Source organism: Camellia sinensis, chromosome 11 (genome assembly GCF_055761805.1).
Source record: "Camellia sinensis isolate YWXY chromosome 11, ASM5576180v1, whole genome shotgun sequence".
NCBI lineage: Eukaryota > Viridiplantae > Streptophyta > Magnoliopsida > Ericales > Theaceae > Camellia > Camellia sinensis.
In genome coordinates, this window is record NC_138971.1 from 39,671,585 (window position 1) to 39,695,805 (window position 24,221).

A 24,221-nucleotide genomic window follows, 5' to 3' on the forward strand; every position below is an offset into this window, starting at 1 on the left:
GATCTCATCATCTATACACAATAGCAAATAACTAAGCTAAAAACCATATTAGAGTGTAGAAAATCCGTACCTCAAGTGTAGAAAACCCAAGCAACAAGGTGAAACTTCAAAGATGACAAAACTAATTTCTTCTTGGGTCAAAATGAAGCCCTTTTAGCCCTTTTAGCCCTCTACCCTTTTCCAAAGACCCTAGAGTGAAGAGATCCTTAGATCTAGGTGTATTTGTAGAGAGAAGTCGAACCCTAGAGAGAGAGAGAGAGCTGATTTAGGGTTTGTGAGTGAAAAGGGATCAGAAAAATGAAGCAAAATGGCGTTGTTGTGAACTGATTTACACCAGGCTCGCTCGAGCGAAGGAGTTCTCGCTCGAGCGTAGGAAGCATCGCTCGAGCGTAGAATTCAAAGCATCAGGTTTGCCAGCCAACGCAGACGCATGCTCGAGTGAAGAAACATTTTCTCAAGACTCGCTCGAGCGCAAAAAGCCTTGCTCAAGCGAAGAGGCCAAAATCTGGGCAACAACTATTTGTACCAAAAGACAACCAACCTATTCCAAACTCGCCCAACAAGTCCTAAAACTCAAATTCAAAGAAGTAAAGGGAGGAAACAAGACATAGACAACAATATACAATCACGGAACCCGAGCCCAGAACACAATAAAGGTCGGGGTAAAATCGGGATCGCTATAGAAGTGAAAATTATCTTTTTGAAGTTGGAACTCGAATGTGTCAAAGCTTCAAGTGCACAAAGTGTGGATGCAGCTCCTTGTACTCAATACATGGCAAATGATAAACGAGGGGTTGGCGTCATCAAAGGACATGTCTATAGACCCCCCATTTTTTACCGCCCTCAAGACTTGGATGTCATCGTTTGAACACTCGATGATTATCCATGCTCGTGTTCATTTTGAGTTCCCGAAGGTCTTGGCCGCGCGCCTTGTCTTAGGATCTCTCAACTTGTCTGTTTTGTGCTTGGTTGTGGACCAAGGACTTATGCTTTTGCTTCTGAGGGAAGAGGGTGGCTTGTTGGCCATCCCCTTAACCCATCGGCTAAGGCATGGTGCCATCAGCCTTGTTTTCTTGCCATCGGCCATAAGTGGTGGCCGATCGGCACTTTTTTTGGTCAATCGGCACTCTTTTTGGTCGATCGACCATATTTTTGAGCCAAGACCTTGCCATCTGCTTTTTGCAGATATTTTGTGCCAGCTGTGACAGCTGGTGGGCATAATTCTCATCCTCCATACACGTGTATGGAGGGATTATTTTCAAGACTCAAGCTTGTGGAACAAGCTTGAGAATTGAAATTCTATAAAAAGGGAGCCTCCCCTCCCTTTCCAGAGGTTCTGAAATCTTGAGATACAAGTTCTATATCTCTCTCTATATTTTACCTCTCTCTTTTGTTTTGCCTTTGTTTGTGCCAAAAGTGTAATATCTTCACACTATTGCACACAAACACCTACTAGAACACCATCCTTTGGTTGCTGAGGTCCTTAGGAGTTGGTTTTAGAGTTCTTGGAGTGGTTTAAGCTCAGAAAAGGTGCTGGAGTTGTGTTCTTGAAGGTGTTCTTCAAGGGTGAGTAAACTACCTTTTAATCTCCCATTTTGGCTTAAGCTTTTAGACCTACTTGCATATTTTTTTAAGCTTAACTTTCTACTACAAAAAGTTATGATTTTGTATGCTTAAGATGATTGTTTCAGGTCGCTTTTGTATTGGGGGTTGTCTACCCCCTCTTAGGCCTTGCTTGGCCTTGTTTTGTGCCTTTCTTTTTGAGCTTTGGAACCATCTTGTTTTGACCTTCTCACCACTGAAATCTAGAGGATTTTCAGTGGTGGGGAGGTGGTTTTGGAGTCTTGAATAGGAGAGGGACACCCCCTCTCTCCTTGTGTCTCATTTGCTAGTATAAATGGCTCATATTGGTAGCATGTTTGCTTAGCATATTTTGGTTTCATTTCTGAAAGTATTTGGTGTTATTTTTCTATGCTATAACTCTATTTTAAGTTGGTTTGATAGCCTCTTACATGCATCATGCACTTGTAGTGTAATCCTCTCTATTGCCTTAACATGCACCTAGCATTTGGGTCATCATTCTTGTTTGTTTTGGCTCAACTCAAAGAAGCTTTTAGTCATGTTTTACCATGCTCTAGCTCTGATTTTTATTGTCTTAGTCATACATGCATTGTTTTGTATAGCCTTGGTTCAATCTAGCTTGTTGGCTTTGAGTGTCCAAGTCATTAGCATGCATTGCTCTAACCATTTTCATGATTTGGAATCATTTCATATGAGATTTTAGTCCATATAGTGTGGTCATGCATTCACATTTGTCACCTTTTCCATGTATTGAGAGGTTGGTGTTTTATGCCTCAAGATTGAGTCATTGTGCATGCTATCATACTTAGGCATTTGAGATGCCATCTCAGTGGGTTTTGGGGCTTATTTTGACATGCCATAACACTGTTTTTCATTGGTAAATTCATGTCATGCTTGGTTGTAATAGGTGTAGTGTAACACCCCTTGTTAGCTTTGCATGCCTCATGCCTTTTGGACTTTTGTTCTAGTTTGTTTTGGATTTGGTCCATGCATGTTTTAGGCTCACTTTGGTATGCTTTAGGACTATTTTGGTTCGCTTAGGCCATTTCTTTCATGTTTTGCATAGCCTTAGTGTAAGTCATTTTGCTATCTTCAAGCTTTGAGCCTCTTGATATGCTACACTTGCATTGTTTGGTTGATTTGGTATCATTCCATGCTTAATTTCAGGGCCTATAGTATTGTCACATGTTCATACTTTTCACTCTTTAAGTGCTCTTAAGAGTTGGTATCTTCATGCCTTGTTTGTGAACCAAAGTGTATGCATGTTTGTATGTGCTTTTGTCTTCATTTTCATTGCATCTTGGCCACTGATTTGGGCATGGTTGAGGTCTGCCCATTTTGGTTTAAGTCTATCTTTCTATCTTCTTGCATGCTTGACATGTTGCATGTTGTTACATGCTGGCTAGTTTGCATGTTGTTACATGCTTGCCCATCTTTGCATGCCATGCATGTTTGTATGTTTAGGTTGCATTTTGCATGTTTTCTAGTTTGCATTTTATCACATGCTTGTTTAGGATGCATTGCATTTGGCATGCTTGTTACCTTAGCCTTGTGTGCATGTTTGAGTCATATTTCATTTGGCATGCTTATGTTGCATTGCATAGCTTTTCCATGTTGCATGCATTGCATTCTGTTTGGTTTGGGGTGTCAAACCAAACACGAGGACCGAGGGACGTTTCGTACTTGAAGTGATGAAACGTGCCTTAATCCTCGGTCGCCGACACTCTTGATCCAACATGATAGAGTGTGAGGCATTTGTGTGTTTTTGTGCATTCATTCCATATTGATGTGTGCAATTTGGCCTCTTTGGCCATCATGCATCGAAATGCATGATTGATGGATCGAGAGTCGAACACTACACTCCTTTGAGTTCCAAACATGATAAGGGGTGTAGTTGCACAACATTACCTTGCAAATGTATTGTCATGCCCTTGTTTGTTCTCTGTTGCAGCAAAAGGAGCAGTTTGTAGGAAAAGACGGCCGATCGGCTATCTACAATGCTGATCGGCTAACAATTTTTGGCCGATAAACTAAAAAGTGGTCGATGACCCCTTTCCCTTGGCCGATGGCCATATCTTTTGGTCGATGGCCTCTTAGAGTCTCCATGAGGTGGTTCAAAAGCATCACAAAGATTTTCACAGTTTTCAGAGGTGCAAAACAGTGCAAACAAAGGCAATATGAGGCATGGCAACGGATTTTCGAGCAAAGCCGACCGAGCATGCATATGTCCCTCTTCTCGAGGCCACTTTAATTGTTTTTGTAACTTAATTAATTTGCTTAATTAGTTAAGAGTTTTGTAATAATTAATTAGCTAGGGTAGTTAATTATTTAGTTGGTTTGTATTATTCATTCGGACCCTCCGTCGAGAGGGCAAATTTTGTAATAAGTGTGCGTGAGCGTGTGAATGTCTTCCAACCCCATGCCTTTCTCCCTTTTATTTAACCGCTTACAATGGTTAATTCTAGGTCATGTTTTGATTAGCATCCTTATGCTTGCATGTTTGCATTCATTCATCTGTCTTGCATGCACCGGGTTCGGCGCATCATACTAACTACATTGTATTTAATTCCTATTTGAATACATGTACCGAATGTTGTATCCATATGCCATCTTAGAATAGCCGAGCCTACTTAGTTGTATTTTTGCATGTGTTGCATTATGCATCTTAACATAACTAGGATCATACATGATTTCTAACTAGTTATTGTTTTGGCTCGGAGTACTAGGTAAGCTTTTATGCTTTAGTATCTTGCATGAGTGTGAGTGTTTCCATGACAGCATGCTCGCCATGAGGCTAACTGCTTAAGTGTTTAACTGCATGAATGCCTGTGGATGAAGGTTGGATTTCTTGAATTGGAATAATTCATCGAAATGCGAGTTTTAAGCCCATTTTGTGAAGTGGAAAAATCATGTTTTCTAAAGCCCACTTGAGGGTGGCAAATCCACGTCTTAGTCTACTTGCGAGTAGCACCTTCAAACCATTTTCAAACAAACAAACATGAGATGTTTTGTTCCAACTTAGGCGATTTAGTCTATACTTGTATGTTGTGCGCATCACGTAGTAAGCTAGCTAACAAACCGGAATAAGAACACATGTGTTTTCAAAAACAAAATATCATATTAGTAAAGGCCGATCATTTGATCGGGAAAACGGGGTGCTCATTGCATGACCTTCCCCTCTCGTACCCAAGTTCCCGAGGCGAGGCAACTTTGGTGATGATGGACAATGTGGCCTTAGGCACGAGTCAGGATTTCCTAAATTTCCCAAACTAAAACATTTAGGTGGCGACTCTGTATCTGGCAAAGCAGTGCCAAGCAGTCAATGTTTGGCACTTATTTATAAAAATCGATTTTCCAAAATGATTTTCCGGATTTGGACTCTTTGGTGATTTATCGGTCTTGCATTGCACTTTGCGAGATTAGATTCAGAACTGTGACATTTGAATCCGAACTGTAGTATGCTAATGAACAAAACAAATTTCGTGCCATTCGCGCGCGGAGCCGGGATGTTTGGGCAAGTCTATAGTTTCTGGCGACTCTACTGGGGATTTAGAGAACTTGACTTGAACTCATGATATCTGGTTTTGACTACACTTATGTGTTTCTTTGTATTGCATTTGCATTGGTGCGCCTAGGACACCGTGTTTACCGTATGCTATTCCTGAATGGTTTGCTAAAGGCTTGTTTTGAAAAGTGTGCCATAAGGCTGACCAGTTGTGGGCTCTGCTACAACGGGAACACAAACCTCGGTTTTTACTGAGGCACCCTTTTTGACCATTCGACCTAGTGCATATCGGAAACTGTAGTGACTATTCCAAGCTAGGACAGGTTGCTTACCTGATTATAGACTGTTTGAAACCGCTGCGTGCATAGTGAAACCCTAGCTCCTGACAAAATAGGATAGGGAAACCCTACCCCTCCATAGGGGTGTTTTGGCTCTCACTTGCTTGTTATGTGCTTTTAGAGTTGGCCTCTACAGGAATGCGCGTATCAGTTTGCAAGTCTGGGTATCAGGCCTGCGAGCATCAGTATTTTAGGAATCAGTTTTACCTGTGGGTATCAGATTCAGATTTAGGGGCAGTGATTTGGGAACAGTGATTAGTGGTTGAGAACAGTTCTTTCAGCTTATGTTTGCCAACTGTGTGTTGTCTTTATTTAAACTGTTATGCTGTCCGTTTTTCTGTTCATTGTTTCCTTATTATGCTTTATTTATCTTTTTGCAAGGTAGTTTAGCACCATTGCATCCGACTAGGCAGGTATTGCCCGAGCACTCTGGGTTAGAGGTCGTAGACTTAATCGATCCAGGGATCTAATAGACGGACAAGCAGTGTTCCTTTCTTTAACCCCAGTTGCTAGACGGAGGTCAAAAAGGCGCAGTGTATCGGTACAGTGGTCGTCAGATTAGTTATCCACCCCACCAATAAACAGTCAGGCTGAGGTTTCAGTTTGTACTGCAGGGACAGATATACCGGTTGTTCAGATAAACCAACACCCTATGGCAAAAATGGAAGAGATAATGCGTCAGCTCCAGGAGAGTATGAAAGTCATGCAGCAGGACGCTGTCCGTCAAGCAGAATTTGACACACGCTAGGCCGAGGTTATAGCCCAATAAGCAGAGTTGATTACTAGACTTCAACAATAACAACCACTGCAGCAAGCCGGAGCATCTGCTTCATACCAGGTTCCTTCCCCACCAAGAGTTCCCATTCTTGGGGAGACCGCACACGTCCAGGATAATACGGACGTTCCAACGGGGCCAGCTCCGCCTCCAATCCTACCCTAGCTATCCAAAGCACCTACCAACCTACCGGATTCTCCCTTTGAGTTCGAGATGGACCCCACAGCGTTAAAAGTGAGCAAGCTTGAAAAGCTGTTCAAGAAGTCTCAGGGCATGAAATCCATTCCGGATATTGAGGATGGGTATACCGACTCGACCGTGACTCAACCAGATCGATTTAAAATGCCGCACATAGACCGTTTCGACGGGTCTGGAGATCCTATGGTGCATTTGCGACTGTTTTCAAATATACTAAGGCTAATGGGCCTCTCCAGATTGCAGAAGCTTCCTCTATTTGGCTGGACCTTGTCGGGTGTAGCGGCTATTTGGTATGCAAAACTAGAGGACCCTGTTAAGAGGAACTGGGAGGAGATAACTGAGGCCTTTGTAGCTCAATACTCTTACAATACACAAATCGAGGTCACAACTCATGATCTTGAGACAACTAGGCAAGAGCCAAAGGAGAGCTTCTCTGATTTTGTGACCCGGTGAAGGGCTAAAGCCTCGATGATGACCATCAGGCCTGTTGACAAGGACCAAATTTGGATGGTTGTGCGCAACCTCCAGCCCAAGCTCATATAGAAGATGATCGTTCTCCCCCTCTCCACCTTTGCAGATCTACATGAGATAGGGATACAAATCGAGGACGCTATGAAACAGGGCCTCATTGATCATGAAAGGAAACAGCTCAAGAGGGCATTCAACCACAGTACGAATGCAGACACAAGCAGTGCTGCAGCTGCCAGATCTTTAGATGTGGGAATGGTCACCACCACCACCCCAAGAACCCTTACAGCTACCCCATTCATAGGTGCGTCTGGAAGTAGTTCGCAAACAACCAGGAACCCATCCCGAGGCCAAAGAACCTTCACCCCACTATATTGTCTTCGTCCAAGGCTTTGGGGGTTTTTATCAGGAAAGGGCACTTGAAGCCCCTAGAGCCGCGGCCATTGCCAGAAAAACTTCTCCCCTCCCATAACCTGGCGAAGTATTGCACATTTCACCAACAGCATGGTCATGACACTGACCAGTGCTTTAGATTGCGTCACGAGATTCAGGATCTCATTGACAACAGGGTGATCGTGCCTCCGGAGAAACCGAATGTCACAACCAACCCTCTCCCACCACATAACCAAGCTCCACCTCCCAAACGTATCAACTTGATCCAAACTGGGGTTGTGTCATACGGCCCTAGCATATATATCACCCCTTCTCACCTACCCAAGCCGGAGGTGTTCATTCCTGACAACACTGACTTGTGCATGTTGGACATCTCCCAAACCCCACCAGAGACGGTGGTGGTAGCTATTGAAGATAGAATTGGGTCGACTGTGGGGACAGATGAGAATGATCAGTCAGAGCCGGAGGGGTCTGCAAGCTTCATGTACAACCCGAGCGGTTACATTACATCAGCTGGCCAGGCTAGGCCGAATGTGGAATTGCCAGTGGGGGCAGAGATTTGCATAGTACGGTAGGATGGACCGAATCAGGGGCTAGATGACCTAGCGGATCTAGAAGAGGACATTGCTAACCTTCAATTTTTCAACGAACGGGATCTGGGAGACGTGACTGTCAACTGGTTTGGTTTGGAAGGGTTAGCAGAAGCTACCAGGTGGCTCAGCGACGAGCCGGATATTGTTGAGGCACCTCAGTCAGAACAGGGTCCGTTGGGGACGAGGACATCAACTGTGGCCGGAAGGGCCGAAGAACAGAGTACACCGCCGGAGAGCACAGGTGTTAAGAATTTTACTCAGAATACGGGCAGTTTGGGTACGGAAGATGCTGAACCGCAGGCTGCGCTGAAGCAGTTTGAGTGGGAAAGGATCGAAGATTCCGAGAGGGCCAGAAAGGCCAAAGCCCCTACGGGGACAGAACGTACTGTGTGCACAAGAAAGGAGCGTGCTGCGAGCATAGGAACGGAAAGTGCTGTGGGCACAGGGATAGTTGTAACGGAGCTGGATAGGTGTCTGTCGGCTGCCGATGACATGTAGTGGGAAGATGACGACCTATGTCTTGCCTACACAGATGAAGACTGGGGACAAAGCCAGCCGGATGATACCTGGTACATTGGCGAAGTAGACAACATGACTAGGAGCGGGCGTTATTTCAAACCCCCACACTTAGATCAACCAGAGGCGTCCAGAAAGGACAAAGAGGCAGAGAAGCAGAAAGATAAGCTGCTCAAGGAGGAGGTTGTGCTGAAACAGCTTAAGAAAATACAAGCAGACATCTCCATCTGGGGACTGCGTATGGCCTTAAGAGTACATCGACAAGCTATCCTTTCTGCAATGGACAAGGCCAAACTTTCAATAGATACCATGCCTACTGGTAGGACTGGTCCTTCCGGGAAGAACTTCCCCGAGGTTGACCTTCACCGACAAAGAGCTGCCACCTGAGGGCACAAACCATAACAAACCTCTCTACATCTCTGTTGAGTGTAGAGAAAAATGGATACCGGTAGTTCTTGTCAATACGGGATCCACCATTAACATGTGCTCGTTGAGGACAGCATATGCAATCGGGTTGAAGCCCGCGGACTTTGTGCCAACTGCCCAGGTGATAAGGGCCTACGATAATACAAGCAGAGAGGTGATGGGGACCATGAAGATTCAGACTCAGGTTGGTCCAGGACAACATGATATTGACTTTCATGCCTTGGACGTTCCCGCAAGGGCGGCCGTGGCTGCACCAGGTGAAGGCGGTCTCTTCCACCCTGCATCAAATGTTGAAATCCCCCCACGGGAAGGGGGTGGCTATTGTTTTTGGGAATTCGTTAATCTAGCCGCCGCCAGAGGTGTCTACACCAGTTTTGGAAATCGAGCATAGCACGGAGGATGTGTTCCTGTCGGGATTTACCCTAGCCGAGACCCGGGTCGTACAGAACATTTTGGTTGTTGATGAGGGGTTATATGTCAGCGCACAGTCTGTGTACCTCATGAACAAGCTTCAGCACATCCCTGGGATGGGACTAGGGAAAAGTGGCTGGAAGGGCATTGTAGTATCGGCCGAAGTGCCGCATAACCCACATACCTTTGGCTTGAGTTATCTGCCCACCAAAGAGGACTGGGTAAGGAAAGGCAAAGAAATGGCTGGGAGAGCCAGAGCCAAGCAGACCGAGAGGCATTTTGGGTTGATGCATCGACCTATCCAAGGCATCTTGAACGGACGCTTTGTCTGGGAGCACTACAACAAAAAGCATTTTTTGCGATGTTTTTTAGCAACAAAATTGAATTTGGTTTCTAATTGTATTTTTTTGGCGACAATATACGTGTTGGTCGCCAAAAAATACACCATTAGCAACAAATATTTCAATTCGTCGCGAAAAATGGTTGGCGCCAATTTAATTTTTCGCGCGGGAGCGCTAAAAAAGTTTTGGCGACGAAATTAATATATGGCGACGAAACTGTTTGTCGCCAATTTTCGACTTTTTGGCGACAGAATTAAACTAGTCGCTGAAAGGTGAGTGCTATTTATGGCAACAAAATTATTTTCGTCGCCAATAAATTTATTATCAAAACGACGTCGTTTTGAATCTGTCTTTTTTTTTTATTTATTTTATAAGTGAATAAACAAAAGTGACCTAAAAGAGACTTCTTCATCTTCTCATTTCCGAGTCTGCAGCGGCACAAACAGGTATTTTTCTCTCCCTCTTCCTCGTCTCTCTTTCCCTCTCCCTCTCATTCTCCCTCTCCCTCTCCCTCTCACTCTCACTCACTCACACTGTGAGAGTTTCGAATCTGTCTTTTTTTTTTTTTTTTTTAAATGACTTTTAAGTGAATAAACAAAAGTGACCTAAAAGGAGACTTCTTCATCTTCTCAGTTCCGAATCTGCAGCGGCACAAACAGAAGCGGCACAAACAGGTATTTTTCTCTCCCTCTTCTTCGTCTCTCTTTCCCTCTCCCTCTCATTCTCCCTCTCCCTCTCACTCTCACTCACTCACACTGTGAGAGTTTCGGACTGATATTGTGTGTTTCGGACTGATATTGTGATTTTCGGGATTGATCTATTCTAATTTTTGGACTGATTTTGAAACTAATTTTCGGGACTGGTATGTTCGGAATTTTTGGACTGATTTTTGTAAGAAACAAAATCTAGAGCTTTTTCAAGAGATGCAAGGATGGTTTATATAAGACTTTATAGAGAATTTATGGTGTCTTCTCTGTTCTTGTGATTGATTTTGGAGCTGTGATAATCTCTGTTCTTGTGATTGATTTTGGAGCTGTGAGAATTTTGGTGTCTGTCTCTGTCTCTGTTCTTTTTTATTTTTTATTTTTTTTATTTCTTGGTGATGTATTATATAGCATTAGAAGGCAAAAAGGTAAATGGATGTTACCAAGAAAACAGCGATCAAACTTAAGCTCGTTTGTTTAAGTGAAAGTTATTTTTTATTTTCTGTATTTTCTATAGTTTTTTATGAATGAAAACAAAAGTTAACAAAAAAATATATTTTTTATAGTCAATGAAAAATAATTTGTTTGGGTGAAAAATATTTTTCATTGTTAAAAAGTGAAAAAATATTGTTTGGATTAATATTTACCACCGCTGTCAGTGTGTCGATGAGGCCCATCGATTGTGAGCACACAGCATGACATGGCATTAAGAAGCATATGTTAATGGGATATTCAAGAGCATTGGCTGAGATCATCTTTGCCATTGGTTTAGATGGAGTATGCAAAATATGACTCTTGTTTTGTTTTGTTGGGTATGTGAATGAACCAGGGAACTTGCATTTTTTTTGTATTTTTATTCAAGTGGTGTGTCATGAGGGTGGACCACAGTTTTGTGTTGAATATTCTTACAAGTTACAACTATTCATTGCCCAAAAAATTATAGATATTTTGTGTATCGGTGACCCTTTTAATAATTTCATCATATAACATTCATTTCATGTCCACTCTCCGTTAATTTCATGTACAGTGCGATTTTAATTTAAACTTTGATTTACAATTCAAATGTTATAGGTTATTGGCTAATGCGAAGAGATAAAAAAGCTGCAATCATTCGTTGGGGGCAATTACTACATCAAGTAAGCTTTGACTATATTTTAGGGCATTTTAAATTTATTTATCAAGTTAGTCATTTTAGTTTCTACACCTATGATCTTGAAACTATATAACCTTATTAAATTTAATAAGTCTAGTTGTCAAAAAAAATGGGACTAGATACGTCATTTAGCAACTTTAATATTTTAGTTGATTTTTTTATTTTTTTATGAAATGAAAAAGAATTATGTTTTGGATGATTTGTGGATTTTTTTTTTTTTTTTTTTTTTTGTAGGTGAATAGATAATTGTAAAAGAAAAATTTGTTGATTAATGTATAGGACATGACATTTTGTTTTATTAACTATTTTTTTCTATTGACTATTTACCCAAAATATAAGTCCCAAACAGGCCTAAAAAGAAAAGAGAAATAATCAGTTATCTTTTTGTAAAGTCTCTGGGTGAGTATGTGACAACAAAGCTAAAATCACACACTTTGATAAAATGAAGTCCATGAACAATCCCATAAGGTAATAAAGAGAATCTTAGTTGCAACTTTGTTCAAAGTTCCTGATTGAGATATAGATCACAAGGATACTGTGCAGGACCTCTCTATATTTCAAACCAGTAATATAGATACCTAGTCAATATATATTTGGATCCAATTCTTTTAGGATAAATTGCACTTTTTCCCTTTATTTTTAGTCATTTTTTTATTTTTTTTATTTTGATCATTCATGTTTCAAGTTTTTTTCTAATTTAGTCCTAAAACTAACTTTTGTTCAAAATTAGATAGAAAATGCATGTTTCCTGCCACATCATATAAAATGAGGGTTGTTTGTGGGACTACTGGGTGATAATTTGATTATCTGCTAATCTGTATCTGTTGGGTGATAATCTGATTTTTTGTTAATCTGGTTCTCTGCTGCTGTGTGGCTGGTCTGTATCTGTTGGGTGATAACCTGATGCTAATCTGCTAATCTGATGTGTGTCTACTGCTGTTTTTGGCCTATGCTAGCACTGGTTCCATGGCTCTTTTTGTTTTGTTTGTATTTGGATTAGGTTGCATGCCTCTATTTTGGTTTGTAGTTGCTGTATTGCTTGCATCATCCCTCTCTTTTTGTTGATGTTTTCTTCCTTTCTGTAAGGTTATCCATCATCAATAAAGGGTTATTTGTTGTTGATTAAAAAAATAAAAAATAAAAGGGCAAACTGTAAATTACCCTTCAGTTTATATGTGGTTCATGCCACATTATGGGACTGTTTTGTATGGTTTATATGAGTTGTTTATAGTTATTTATTATTTTTAGAATCAATTTAAACTGTTTTGTATAGTTTCTGTTTATAGTTTATTAGGTAAGAATAGTTTAAGAGCAATGCTACGTCTATTTAAAGTCTTGCTAACAATATTACGAAAAACATATATGTTCAAATATCATTGGAAAATAGCCATCAAGGCCAATAGGATGTTGGAAGATCACCATATAATTTGACTTATAGTTTCTTATACTATACAATGTCATCATGTGTACATGCAACATCTTTAAATTAAATGTTAAATTAAAAAAATGTATTACAAGGTTTGGCTTTTTTGAGAGAAAATATTATTTTTTTTATTGTTTCTCAATGTTTACCTAATGTTTTGAGCATTCATGATATGACAAACACTTATATGACTCAAGGAACTATTTGACATGTAATTCTCTAATTCAAAGGAATTTCACATAACCATGGCTTTGTAGGTGACCAAATATGGATAAGAGTTGGATGTTACTTAGGGATAGGATGAGTTCCCAGTATCGAGATGGGGTGAAGGCTTTTGTTCAATTTGCAATGATGAATGTAGAGCCAAATGATAAGATTCATTGCCCATGTATGGACTGTTTGAATTGTGAACGACATACTTATAAAATTGTGGAGTACCATTTAGTTGTGAAAGGGATGTCTCCTTCTTATAAGACTTGGGTGCATCACGGGGAATCTGTTCCCATGAATCAATCTCATGCATTGAATAATGACAACCACAATGACTTTGGAAGTGTTGGGGATAGAATGGAAGCAGAGACAGGCGAAGATCAAGATGAAATCCTAAATTTGTTAGAAGATGTTTACATGGGGACTACCATAAATGATGATGAAAATGAAGAGGATGAGGAGGAAGGTGACAATGACAATGACAATGACGATGATGTGGCTAACAATGTTGAAAAAGAGGGTGTGCCCAACTTTAACAAATTGTTGAATGATGCTTAAAGAGAGTTGTACCCTGGGTGTCGTAAGTTTTCTCTTTTATCATTTGTTGTTAAGATGCTTCATGTGAAGGTGTTGAACAAGTGGAGCAATAAGTCTTTCAACATGTTGTTGGGCATATTAAAGGACCTTCTACCGGTAAGTGATCAAGTGATTCCGTGGACCCTTTATGAAGCCAAAAAATTCTTACGTGCCTTAGGCTTAGGATATGTGTCGATTCATGCATGCAAGTATGATTGTGCACTTTTCTGGAAAGAGAATGCAAATTTAGAGAATTGTCCGATTTGTCAAGAGTCTAGATACAAGTCGAATTATGGAAAAGGTAAAAAAGTTCCTCACAAGACCTTAAGATACTTCCCGTTGACATCAAGGTTGCAGAGATTATATATATCGAGAAAAATAGCAATAGATATGAGATAGCATAAAGAGAAACGAGTAGATGATGGGATATTGAGACACCCGGCTGATGGTGAGGCATGGAAGGATTTTGATAGGCAACATCCTTTGTTTTCCCAAGAGAGTCGAAATGTGAGGTTAGGGTTGGCCACTGATGGTTTCAATCCTTTTGGAAACATGAGCAACTCGTACAGTATGTGGCCTGTGATTGTTATGCCTTACAACTTGCCTCCTTGGAAATGTATGAAACAAGCATTTAGTATGCTGTCATTGCTTATCCCTGGACCACAAGCACCAGGGAGAGATATCGATGTTTACATGCGACCATTAATTGATGAGTTGAAGGAGTTGTGGGAAGATGGTGTGCTTACTTATGATGCCTCAACTGAATTAAGTTTTCAAATGCATGCAGCTGTTATGTGGACAATTAATGACTTTCCTGCATATGGAAACTTGTTGGGATGGAGTACGAAAGGGTATTTGGCTTGTCTCACCTGTAACAAAAATGCTTCCTCACAACGGTTGAGAGGTAAGATAGGGTACACAGGCGCTCGTCGTTACCTGCCTAATGACCACCCTTGGCGAAGGAGTCGACTTTATAATGGTAAGACTGAGTTCCTGTCAAGACCTTTACAGTTATCAGGGGAACAAATCTTAGAACAATTGGATTCAGGGACATTCAAACCATTTGGAAAGCATCCAACCAATAAGAAAAGAAAAAGGGAAAATCCAGTATTGAATTGGACAAAAAAAAGCATCTTCTTTGAGTTGCCATATTGGAAAACACTTAAACTCCGACATAACCTCGATGTTATGCACATAGAGAAGAATATATGTGATAGTTTGCTTGGAACATTACTGAGTATAGATGGGAAGAACAAAGACACAGAAAAAGCACGCATGGATTTGGAAGATATGAAAATAAGGAAGGAGTTGCACTTAAAAAGGCGTGCCGATGGATCTTTTGAAAAGCCCCCAGCATTGTACACTTTGTCCTCAGATGAAAGATATGGTTTTTGTGAGTTTTTAAAGTCAATTAAGTATCCTGATGGTTATGCAGCAAACATCTCAAGGTGTGTGAACACAAAAGGTGATAAGTTAACAGGCCTAAAAAGTCATGATTGTCATGTCCTCATACAGCGACTTCTTCCCATTGGAATGCGTGGATATCTTCACAATGATATTTGTGTCGCATTATTTGAGTTGGGAAATTTCTTCCAAGAGCTTTGCTCGAAGACATTGAAGATGAAGAATTTGGAAATATTAGAAGATCGCATAATATTCATACTATGCAAGTTAGAAAAAATTTTCCCACCAGCATTTTTTGATGTGATGGTCCATTTGGCGATTCATTTGCCGCGTGAAGCCATTCTTGGTGGACCTGTGCAATATCGATGGATGTACCCCATTGAAAGGTACTTACTAACTTATTAAAACACTAGAATACTTAAATTGTAGCACAACCTGCATATGTATTTATAAAAATGTGAGTGTGTGTGTAATAAGATTATTCTATTGTTTGTTTCATAGGCTGCTTGGAACTTTAAAAGGATATGTTGCAAATCGAGCTCGTCCAGAAGGTTCGATCACAGAAGCTTATGTTGTCAAGCAGTGTCTCACATTTTGCTCAATGTATGTGGGTGGGATTGAAACTGTATTTAATCGAGAGGAACGGAATGTCGATGTTAGTGTGCATGAGTCAGGGTTAGAGGTCTTCGCGCAAAATGTTCGTCCTTTTGGGCTAATAACAAGGGTTTCTAACGTGTCTCAAAAAGAACGTGAAATGGCTCATTGGTTTGTCTTGAATAATAGCCTCGAGCTTGACCATTATCTAGAGTACGTTCTTAATCTTGTTTTTTTTTGTAGAATTATGTTTTCAATATAATATGTTACTTATGAATCATATGTTTGTAAGTAGGCAACACAAGAATCTTTTAGAAAATGAAGGTGTACGTGACATCACAAATAGACAGAAAAAGGAATTCCCCAAGTGGTTCAAAGAACATGTAAGATATAATCCCAAACTTTATTCAGCTACACTTATATGAATACTAACATAATGATTGAAATTGATGTCGTTATGTAGATGAACCAATTACGAGCTCAAGGATTACCAGAAGCAACTGATGATTTGTGGTCATTAGCAAATGGTCCTAGTGTGAATGTTTACTTGTATTCAGCTTGCATTTCCAATGGTGTTCGATTTCATAGTAAGGATCGTGATAGTAGTCATAAATGCCAAAATAGTGGGTTAAGCATGAGAGACAAACAATTAACTTTTATGGGTGCTTGAATAGAGTGTGGGAGATGCATTACATACTTGGACATCGAGTTGTTTTATTCCAATGTGAATGGTTCAATACAGGTAGCAATAGAACATTACATACCGATACACATTGCACAAGTATTGATGTTAGAAGTCGATGGTATAAAGATGATCCATTTGTCTTACCAAGTCATGTGAAACAAGTTTTTTACGTTGATGATACAAAGTTAGGCGGACATTGGAAAGTCGTAGAAAGACTACAACATCGAGGAATATGGGATGTACCAGAACAAGATGGCTTTGAACCTGAAAATGTATTGCAACAAAATGAAACAACTGATGCTGTCCCAGTGAGTGTTGAAGACCCCGTGACAATCTCACTTCATAGGAATGACATTGATCCTCAAATTATCCCAAGTGAGGTGGTTTTACAATCAGTTAATCGAGCACACAACGACGGTGTTGATGAAGAAGAGGGGTGCGATAATGAAGATGATTACTACGAGCATTGACTATCCGAGAAGATGAGCTACATAATCATTTTGATTGTAATATAGATTTTGACATAGAACTTTAATTGTTGTGTGATTGTAATATGTTTTGATGACACTGTTGTTTAAGTGCCTTTGAGTTTGAGTACAATGACAATTCTGCATGAATTTTTTATTTATTTTTTATTTATTTATTTATTTTTTTTTTTTGTATATATGTGTTTGTGTGTGTCCCTATCTGTCTCTCTTTGTCTAATTTATTTTTTTTGTTTCTTATGTTATGTTATTGTTTAGTTATTACTTATGTTCTGACATTGATTCTATTATATAGCCATTGATATTAATGTAATTGCTTATTTTACATATGCTTCACACATGTAATTGTTGAGTTGTTGTGCTAGATGGCAGGCCCTGGTAAAGTTCGACATGCAGCATCATCCAAAGTTCCTCTACCTTCCCAACAAGCTGCAGCTAGAATTGCTGCCCCTACTCAGCATGCACCATCTATTTTAACCCCATCTATTCAGAGTGTACCATCTACAAATGCTCTAAGTATCCAGCCTACACCACCGACAAATGCAACTACTACCCAGGTTGCACCATCTACAAATGCAACTACAACCCAGGCTGCACCATCTACAAATGTAGCTACTACTCAGGCTGCACCATCTACAAATGCAACTACTACCCATGATGTGCCATCTACCACTAGTTTGCGTACTCATTCTAGACAAGTCAGGGGTTAGACTCGAGGAAAGAGCATAACACGTCTCATAGCTATCAATGGTGGTAAAAAACTTCCTGTTTGGATCCCTGCAAATGCGAAGGTGCCAGTAGGACCTTATGCCACTCCATTTGCAAATGAACTTGGCTTACAGATAAGGATGGCTGCACCAATCATTGGTATAAAAAAGTGGGACAAGATTGATGAGATTCATAAAGCCCCAATCATTCAAGCAGTTCGGGTACATGTATTTGCTACTTTTCAGATAATTAGATTATCACCATTACTTGTATTTTGATATTAATAAAAGCATTCATTATATTTGTAGGATAAATTTGAGATTGTTGATTATGATGAGGATGAAGAGGTTCGGAAAGGAGTCAATAAAAAGTGTAAAACTCTTTACAGAAGTTGGCGTAACAAGATGAAGACTCATTACTCGAAGTTGGTAGACGCTGGTGTTGACCCTTATAGTAAACCATACAAAGGGGTCGATTCTGAGGCTTGGATATACATGATCGATCATGTATGGCTTGATGACGATTATCAGGTAAAATTTCCTAATTTGAAGAATCATGTTGTAATTTCAATTTAATTTTACTAATCAATTAATTTTGCAGAACTTGGCTAAAAAGCAAGGGATAGTCGAGTGAGGTTACCATATAATCATACAATGGGCTCCAAGTCATTTCAAGCTGCAATGTATAAACAGGTGATGCATTTATTATATCTAACATAATGATTGAAATTAATTATGTATGCTTACTTTTAAATGGAATTAGGGTACCGAGAAGACTGACTTTGTAGACTTCTACAAAGATTCCCATTGGAGCAAGAGAAAGTCGGATTGGGTAGCCCCGATATGTAGTCAATTACATGTAAGTATGCCAATTAATAGAGTTACATATTTATGTAAATGATGGTATTTGTTGAAGTTGTTTACAAATTGATAGGAAGCTTTGAAAAAGCGACATGATGAGTCTTTAGAGCCTGGGGCAATACCTTTAACTCAGGAGCATCTGTCAATTGAGATTCTTGGAAAGAAATCGGGATACTTAAAAGGCTTTGGAGTTGGTCCAAAACCATCATCATCCAGATCTTCTGTTACTGCACAAGCACATACTAAGGTGGTTTCGAGCCTACAAAAAGAACTAGAGTCATTGAAGAATTTGTCCGAGATCCAGCAAGAACAAATTGCAGCCCAGAACCTAGTAGCACAAGAGCAAGCTAAAATGATTGAAATGCAAAACAAAAGATTTGAAGAGATTGAGAAGTTTATGAGGATGGCCAAGGATCAGGCAGGCATGCAGGTTGATGAAAATAATTATTCATCAAAGGAATCTTATTGACAAACACTTTTGTAAGTATATTTTTCATAATTTACTTTTCAAATCAGCACAAGCATTTCATTTAATATGTCTGGTTGTGTTGAACAAACAAGACCTCGATTGGATCTCCGATTAGAAAATTAGAAGAAAAATTGTAAAATACAAGACTTAAAAGGCCCGTTCAGGGGCCGCAATTGAGAAATGACCACCGAAACCACTGAAACTTGGCATAGACAGCTGGTTAAGGCCTAAATAGACTTGTAGGAACAAACGAGACCTCAATTGGATCTTCGGTTAGAAAATTAGAAGGAAAATTGTAAAATACAAGACTTAAAAGGCCCGTTCGGGGGCCGAAATTGCGAAATGACCACCGAAACCATTGAAACTTGGCACGGACAGCTTGTTCAAGCCTAAATAGACTTGAAGGAACAAACGGGACCTCAATTGGATCTCCGGTTAGAAAATTAGAAGGAAAATTGTAAAATACAAGACTTAAAAGGCCCGTTCGGGGGCCGAAATTGCAAAATGACCACCGAAACCACCGAAACTTGGCACGGACAGCTTGTTCAACCCTAAATAGACTTGTAGGAACAAACGGGACCTCTATTGGATCTCCGGTTGGAAAATTAGAAGGAAAATTGTAAAATACAAGACTTAAAAGGCCCGTACGGGGGCCGAAATTGTGAAATGACCACCGAAACCATCGAAACTTAGCACGGACAGCTGGTTAAGGCCTAAATAGACTTGTAGGAACAAACGGGACCTCAATTGGATCTTCGGTTAGAAAATTAGAAGGAAAATTGTAAAATACAAGACTTAAAAGGCCCGTTCGGGGGCCGAAATTGCGAAATGACCACCGAAACCATTGAAACTTGGCACGGACAGCTGGTTAAGGCCTAAATAGACTTGTAGGAACAAACAGGACCTCAATTGGATCTTCGGTTAGAAAATTAGAAGGAAAATTGTAAAATACAAGACTTAAAAGGCCCGTTCGGGGGCCAAAATTGCGAAATGACCACCGAAACCACTGAAACTTGGCACGGACAGCTTGTTCAAGCCTAAATAGACTTGAACGAACAAACAGGACCTCAATTGGATCTCCGGTTAGAAAATTAGAATGAAAATTGTAAAATACAAGACTTAAAAGGCCCGTTCGGGGGCCGAAATTGTAAAATGACCACCGAAACCACCGAAACTTGGCACGGACAGCTTGTTCAAGCCTAAATAGACTTGTAGGAACAAACGGGACCTCTATTGGATCTCCGGTTGGAAAATTAGAAGGAAAATTGTAAAATACAAGACTTAAAAGGCCCGTACGGGGGCCGAAATTGTGAAATGACCACCGAAACCATCGAAACTTAGCACGGACAGCTGGTTAAGGCCTAAATAGACTTGTAGGAACAAACGGGACCTCAATTGGATCTTCGGTTAGAAAATTAGAAGGAAAATTGTAAAATACAAGACTTAAAAGGCCCGTTCGGGGGTCGAAACTGTGAAATGACCACCGAAACCATCGAAACTTAGCACGGACAGCTTGTTCAAGCCTAAATAGACTTGTAGGAACAAACGGGACCTCGATTGGATCTTCTGTTAGAAAATTAGAAAGAAAATTGTAAAATACAAGACTTAAAAGGCCCGTTCGGGGGCCGAAATTGCAAAATGACCACTGAAACCACCGAAACTTTGCACAGGTAGCTTGTTCAAGCCTAAATAGACTTGTATGAGCAAACTTGTATGAGCAAACAGCACCCGATTGGACTTCCCGTTACAAAATTAAAATCAAAATTGTGAAGTTCATATCGAGGTTTTTTTTTTTTTTTTTTTTTTTTTGTCAATCTAATATTGTTTTGTTTTTTCATGTGACAGATTGGCAATGGTGGAAAATAGTTTGGGCTGCATCAGAAGATTTGATTTTGTGTTTTTGGAAATATTTTGACATAGGATTTTGGTAAATGATTTATAGATTAAATGTTTAGCATCAAAATATTTGGTGTTGTATTTTTGCAAATATTTTGACATGGGATTTTAGTAATTGACTTGTTGGTTAGATGTTTAACATCAAAATATTTGGTTGTAATTTTGAAAATATTTTGACATAGCATTTGGTAATGCATTTATGGGTTTGATGTTAGTAGTTTGTAAGTACTTTGGCATGCATGTTTTAGATTGTTAGAGAATTGTAATTATGTTTATTGGGATTTTTCATAGCTATTAATTTTGAATTAGTATGAATGTCTTGCACAGGTGTATTATTATTCACATTACATTTGTGTATATATTGTGCACAGGAAAACAGGTGTTTTGGATTATTTTCAACAGGAAAATTATTAAAATCAAAATTTATGTACTGAATTTTTAGTGACAGGTGGTATTTTGGTCGCTGTTAATATATTTGGCGACAACATATTGTTTTTGTTGCTAAAAGTTAGTGGTTATTCCAAGAACTTTTCGCAACCAAAACTTACTCGTCGCTAAAAACGTGATTTTTAGCAACCAAATTAATTTTGTCGTTAAATAGTACTTTTGGCGACGCATTTATTTGTTGCTAAAACTACAAGGCCTATCCAAATTTCAACCTTTTAGCAACAAATTGTAATTTTATAGCGACAAAATATATGATTTTTGGCGACAAATTTTCTTGTTGCTAAATGTCTACATACGGCGACAATTTCTGATTTCGTCGCCAATACTTTTAGTGACAAGCCTTTGGCGACAAATTGTATATTTGTTGCAGATTCTTTTGGCGACGAAATTTGTACTTTTGGCGACCAATTTCTGGGTCGCCAAATGTGTATTTTGTCGTAGTGGAGCGAGAAGACTTTCCATTCTGCGACTTCCCAGAGCCATGGCTGAATGCCGAGAAAAGGCGCCTGCCAGGTTTCGAGATCTTCTTTGACTTATAGTTGACCGGGGATGATGTTGCCGATGACCCACCAGCTGAGGTTGAGCAATGTAAGGAAGTGGATTCCGAGAGCACCGAGATTGAAATGGGGGTAGCACTGGCTTGTCTACTTTCAGATCCTCCGATCGTGCATGAGTGCTTGGGGGATGATCTCTCAGTGTCTATGATTAGGAATGAAGCGGCTGCGGGCCCACCTTCGAACATTCTAGATGCGTCCATCGCACCCTCCCTCGTTTGGCAATACGAGGAGAGATTCTTATCAAGCAGTACCGGGTCAGGTAGTGAGCCGGAATCTGATTCCACCAAGTCTGTGGAGTCAGAATCAAGTTCCAGCTCATCTGAGTCTGAGTCCGGTATTCTTGGGGGTGACAACCCGGATGCCACAATCCTATCTAGGTCGTCTTTTTCTTTTTCCTTTGAGTCTGTTGTAGTAGAGGAATCAAGCGACTTGGAAGTGATTAATGAGAATGGAATGGTTGTGGCCTTCGAATATTTTTCTATGCCTTTGATTTATTGTATTAATCAAGACTTTTAAATTTTCGATGAAAACGACGAGGAAGAAATTCCTTCGATTTTGAAATATTTGCTAGATCATGAGCAGGAGAGATTTGTAAAATCGCTGGTTGATGAAATCACCCAAATTAATGTTGGTACTGAGAAGGACCCGCAGTTCGTCCAGATCGGGTCCACGTTGTCTTCGAAGGAGCGCGAGCGCTTAGTCGCTTTATTAAAAGGTTTCAAAAATGTTTTCGTGTGGTCTTACGAAGACATGCCTGGAATCGATCTTGAGATTGTATAGCAATGGATCTTTCTTGACCCAGAGGCCCGACCTATCAAGCAAAAGCTCAGAAGGATCTACCCGGACTGGGCTATCAAGACCAAAGAAGAGGTCACCAAGCAAATTGACGCAGGGTTCCTGCTGGTATGTGAATACCCAACTAGGTTGGCCAACATAGTTCCATTGCCAAAGAAAGGCCGTAGAATTCGGGTATACGTGGATTTCAAGGATTCGAATAAAGCCAGTCCAAAGGACGACTTTCCTCTGCCGCATATCGACGAATTAGTGGATTTTACTGCACGGCATGTGTTACTCTCATCATGGATGGGTTTTCTAGCTACAATCAGATATTGATGGCACCCGAAGATCAGGAGAAGACTGCTTTTACCACCCCGTGGGGGACCTATTGTTATAGGGTGATGCCATTTGGGCTGAAGAATGCTGGGGCTACATATCAACGGGCCGCGATCACAATATTGCACGACATGATCCACAAGGAGGTTGAGGTGTATGTGGACGACATGATTGTCAAGTCCAAGGAAAGAGAGGACCACTACACCGCCTTGCAAAAATTCTTTCAACGGGTCAGAGAGTTTCGGTTGCGACTGAATCCTCAGAAGTGTAAGTTTGGTGTTACAGCAGGGAAAATGCTAGGGTTCTTGATCACACAGAGAGGTATCGAAGTCGATCCTTCCAAAATCAAGGCCATCTTAGAAATGCCACCACCAAGGACTGAAAAGGAGGTGCGAGGCTTTCTGGGTAAAGTACAATTCATAAGACGATTTATTACAAAATTAACCTTGACTTGTGAACCACTCTTTGGTCTCCTGAAAAAAGGAAAAAAGTTCCAATGGGACGGCCGATGCTAAGCTGCTTTTGAACAAATCAAGCAATATTTACAGAACCCACTTGTGTTGTCACCGCCTGAGTCGGGAAAATCGTTGATCTTGTATCTTTCAGTGACTGAAACTACAATGGGCTGCATGCTTGCACAGGAGTCTAAGGACAAAATGGAGAGAGCTATCTACTACTTGAGCAAGAAAATGCTGGATTACGAGACCCGCTACACTCCGCTGGAGAATGCTTGTCTGGCCTTGGTATGGGCTACCAAGAAGCTACGACACTACCTGTTAGCTCACTCTGTAATACTAGTTTCGAGATTAGATCCCATCAAATATCTCTTCGAGAAATCAGCACTTATGGGTAGGCTAGCTCGTTGGTTACTTCTGCTTTCTGAATTCGATCTGAAGTACGTGATGCGCAAGTCTGTGAAGGGGAGAGCGGTAGCGGAGTTCCTAATCGATCACCCAGTTGAAAAGGATGAAGCAGTTGAGTACCTATTCCCAAACGAGGCCATTTTGCATGTCGAAGATGAAACTTAGACGATGTACTTTGACGAGGCGTCAAACCAATACGGGTATGGGATAAGGGTGTTGCTGATAGCACCTAACAATTCTCGTATCCCTTTAGCATTCAAACTCCGGCTCAAAGTATCGAACAATGAAGCAGAGTATGAGGCATGCATTACTGGTTTAGAAGCCGCCCTAGAACTATGGGCAAAACGGTTGGACGTCATCGGGGACTTGAACCTTGTTGTATCTCAAGCTAAAGGAGATTGGAAAGTCAAAGAAGAAAAGATGAGAATCTATCACCAGACCTTGGTCATGCTGATTCCTCGGTTTGAAAAATGAACTTCGCTCATCTATTAAGAGACAACAACAGGGTCGCAGATTCGTTAGTAACTCT

General features: G+C 40.4%; 1 protein-coding gene across 1 annotated transcript; it reads left to right on the plus strand.

Moving 5' to 3' along the window:
- The first annotated feature begins 14,163 nt into the window (after positions 1-14,163).
- Positions 14,164-16,764, plus strand: LOC145802281 (uncharacterized). Its single transcript, XM_082894966.1, has 5 exons — positions 14,164-15,401; positions 15,517-15,822; positions 15,905-15,992; positions 16,073-16,196; positions 16,352-16,764. The coding sequence occupies exons 1-5, from the start codon at positions 14,164-14,166 to the stop codon at positions 16,762-16,764; spliced, it is 2,169 nt and encodes a 722-aa protein (XP_082751092.1).
- The last annotated feature ends 7,457 nt before the right edge of the window (positions 16,765-24,221 follow it).

Coding starts and splice junctions, on each gene's coding strand:
- LOC145802281 (XM_082894966.1), top strand. CDS start 14,164: ATGAGCAACTCGTACAGTATGTGGCCTGTGATTGTTATGCCTTACAAC. Junction 15,993..16,072: donor CCAAGTGGTTCAAAGAACAT/GTAAGATATAAT, acceptor GTCGTTATGTAG/ATGAACCAATTACGAGCTCA. Junction 16,197..16,351: donor CAATGGTGTTCGATTTCATA/GTAAGGATCGTG, acceptor GGTTCAATACAG/GTAGCAATAGAACATTACAT.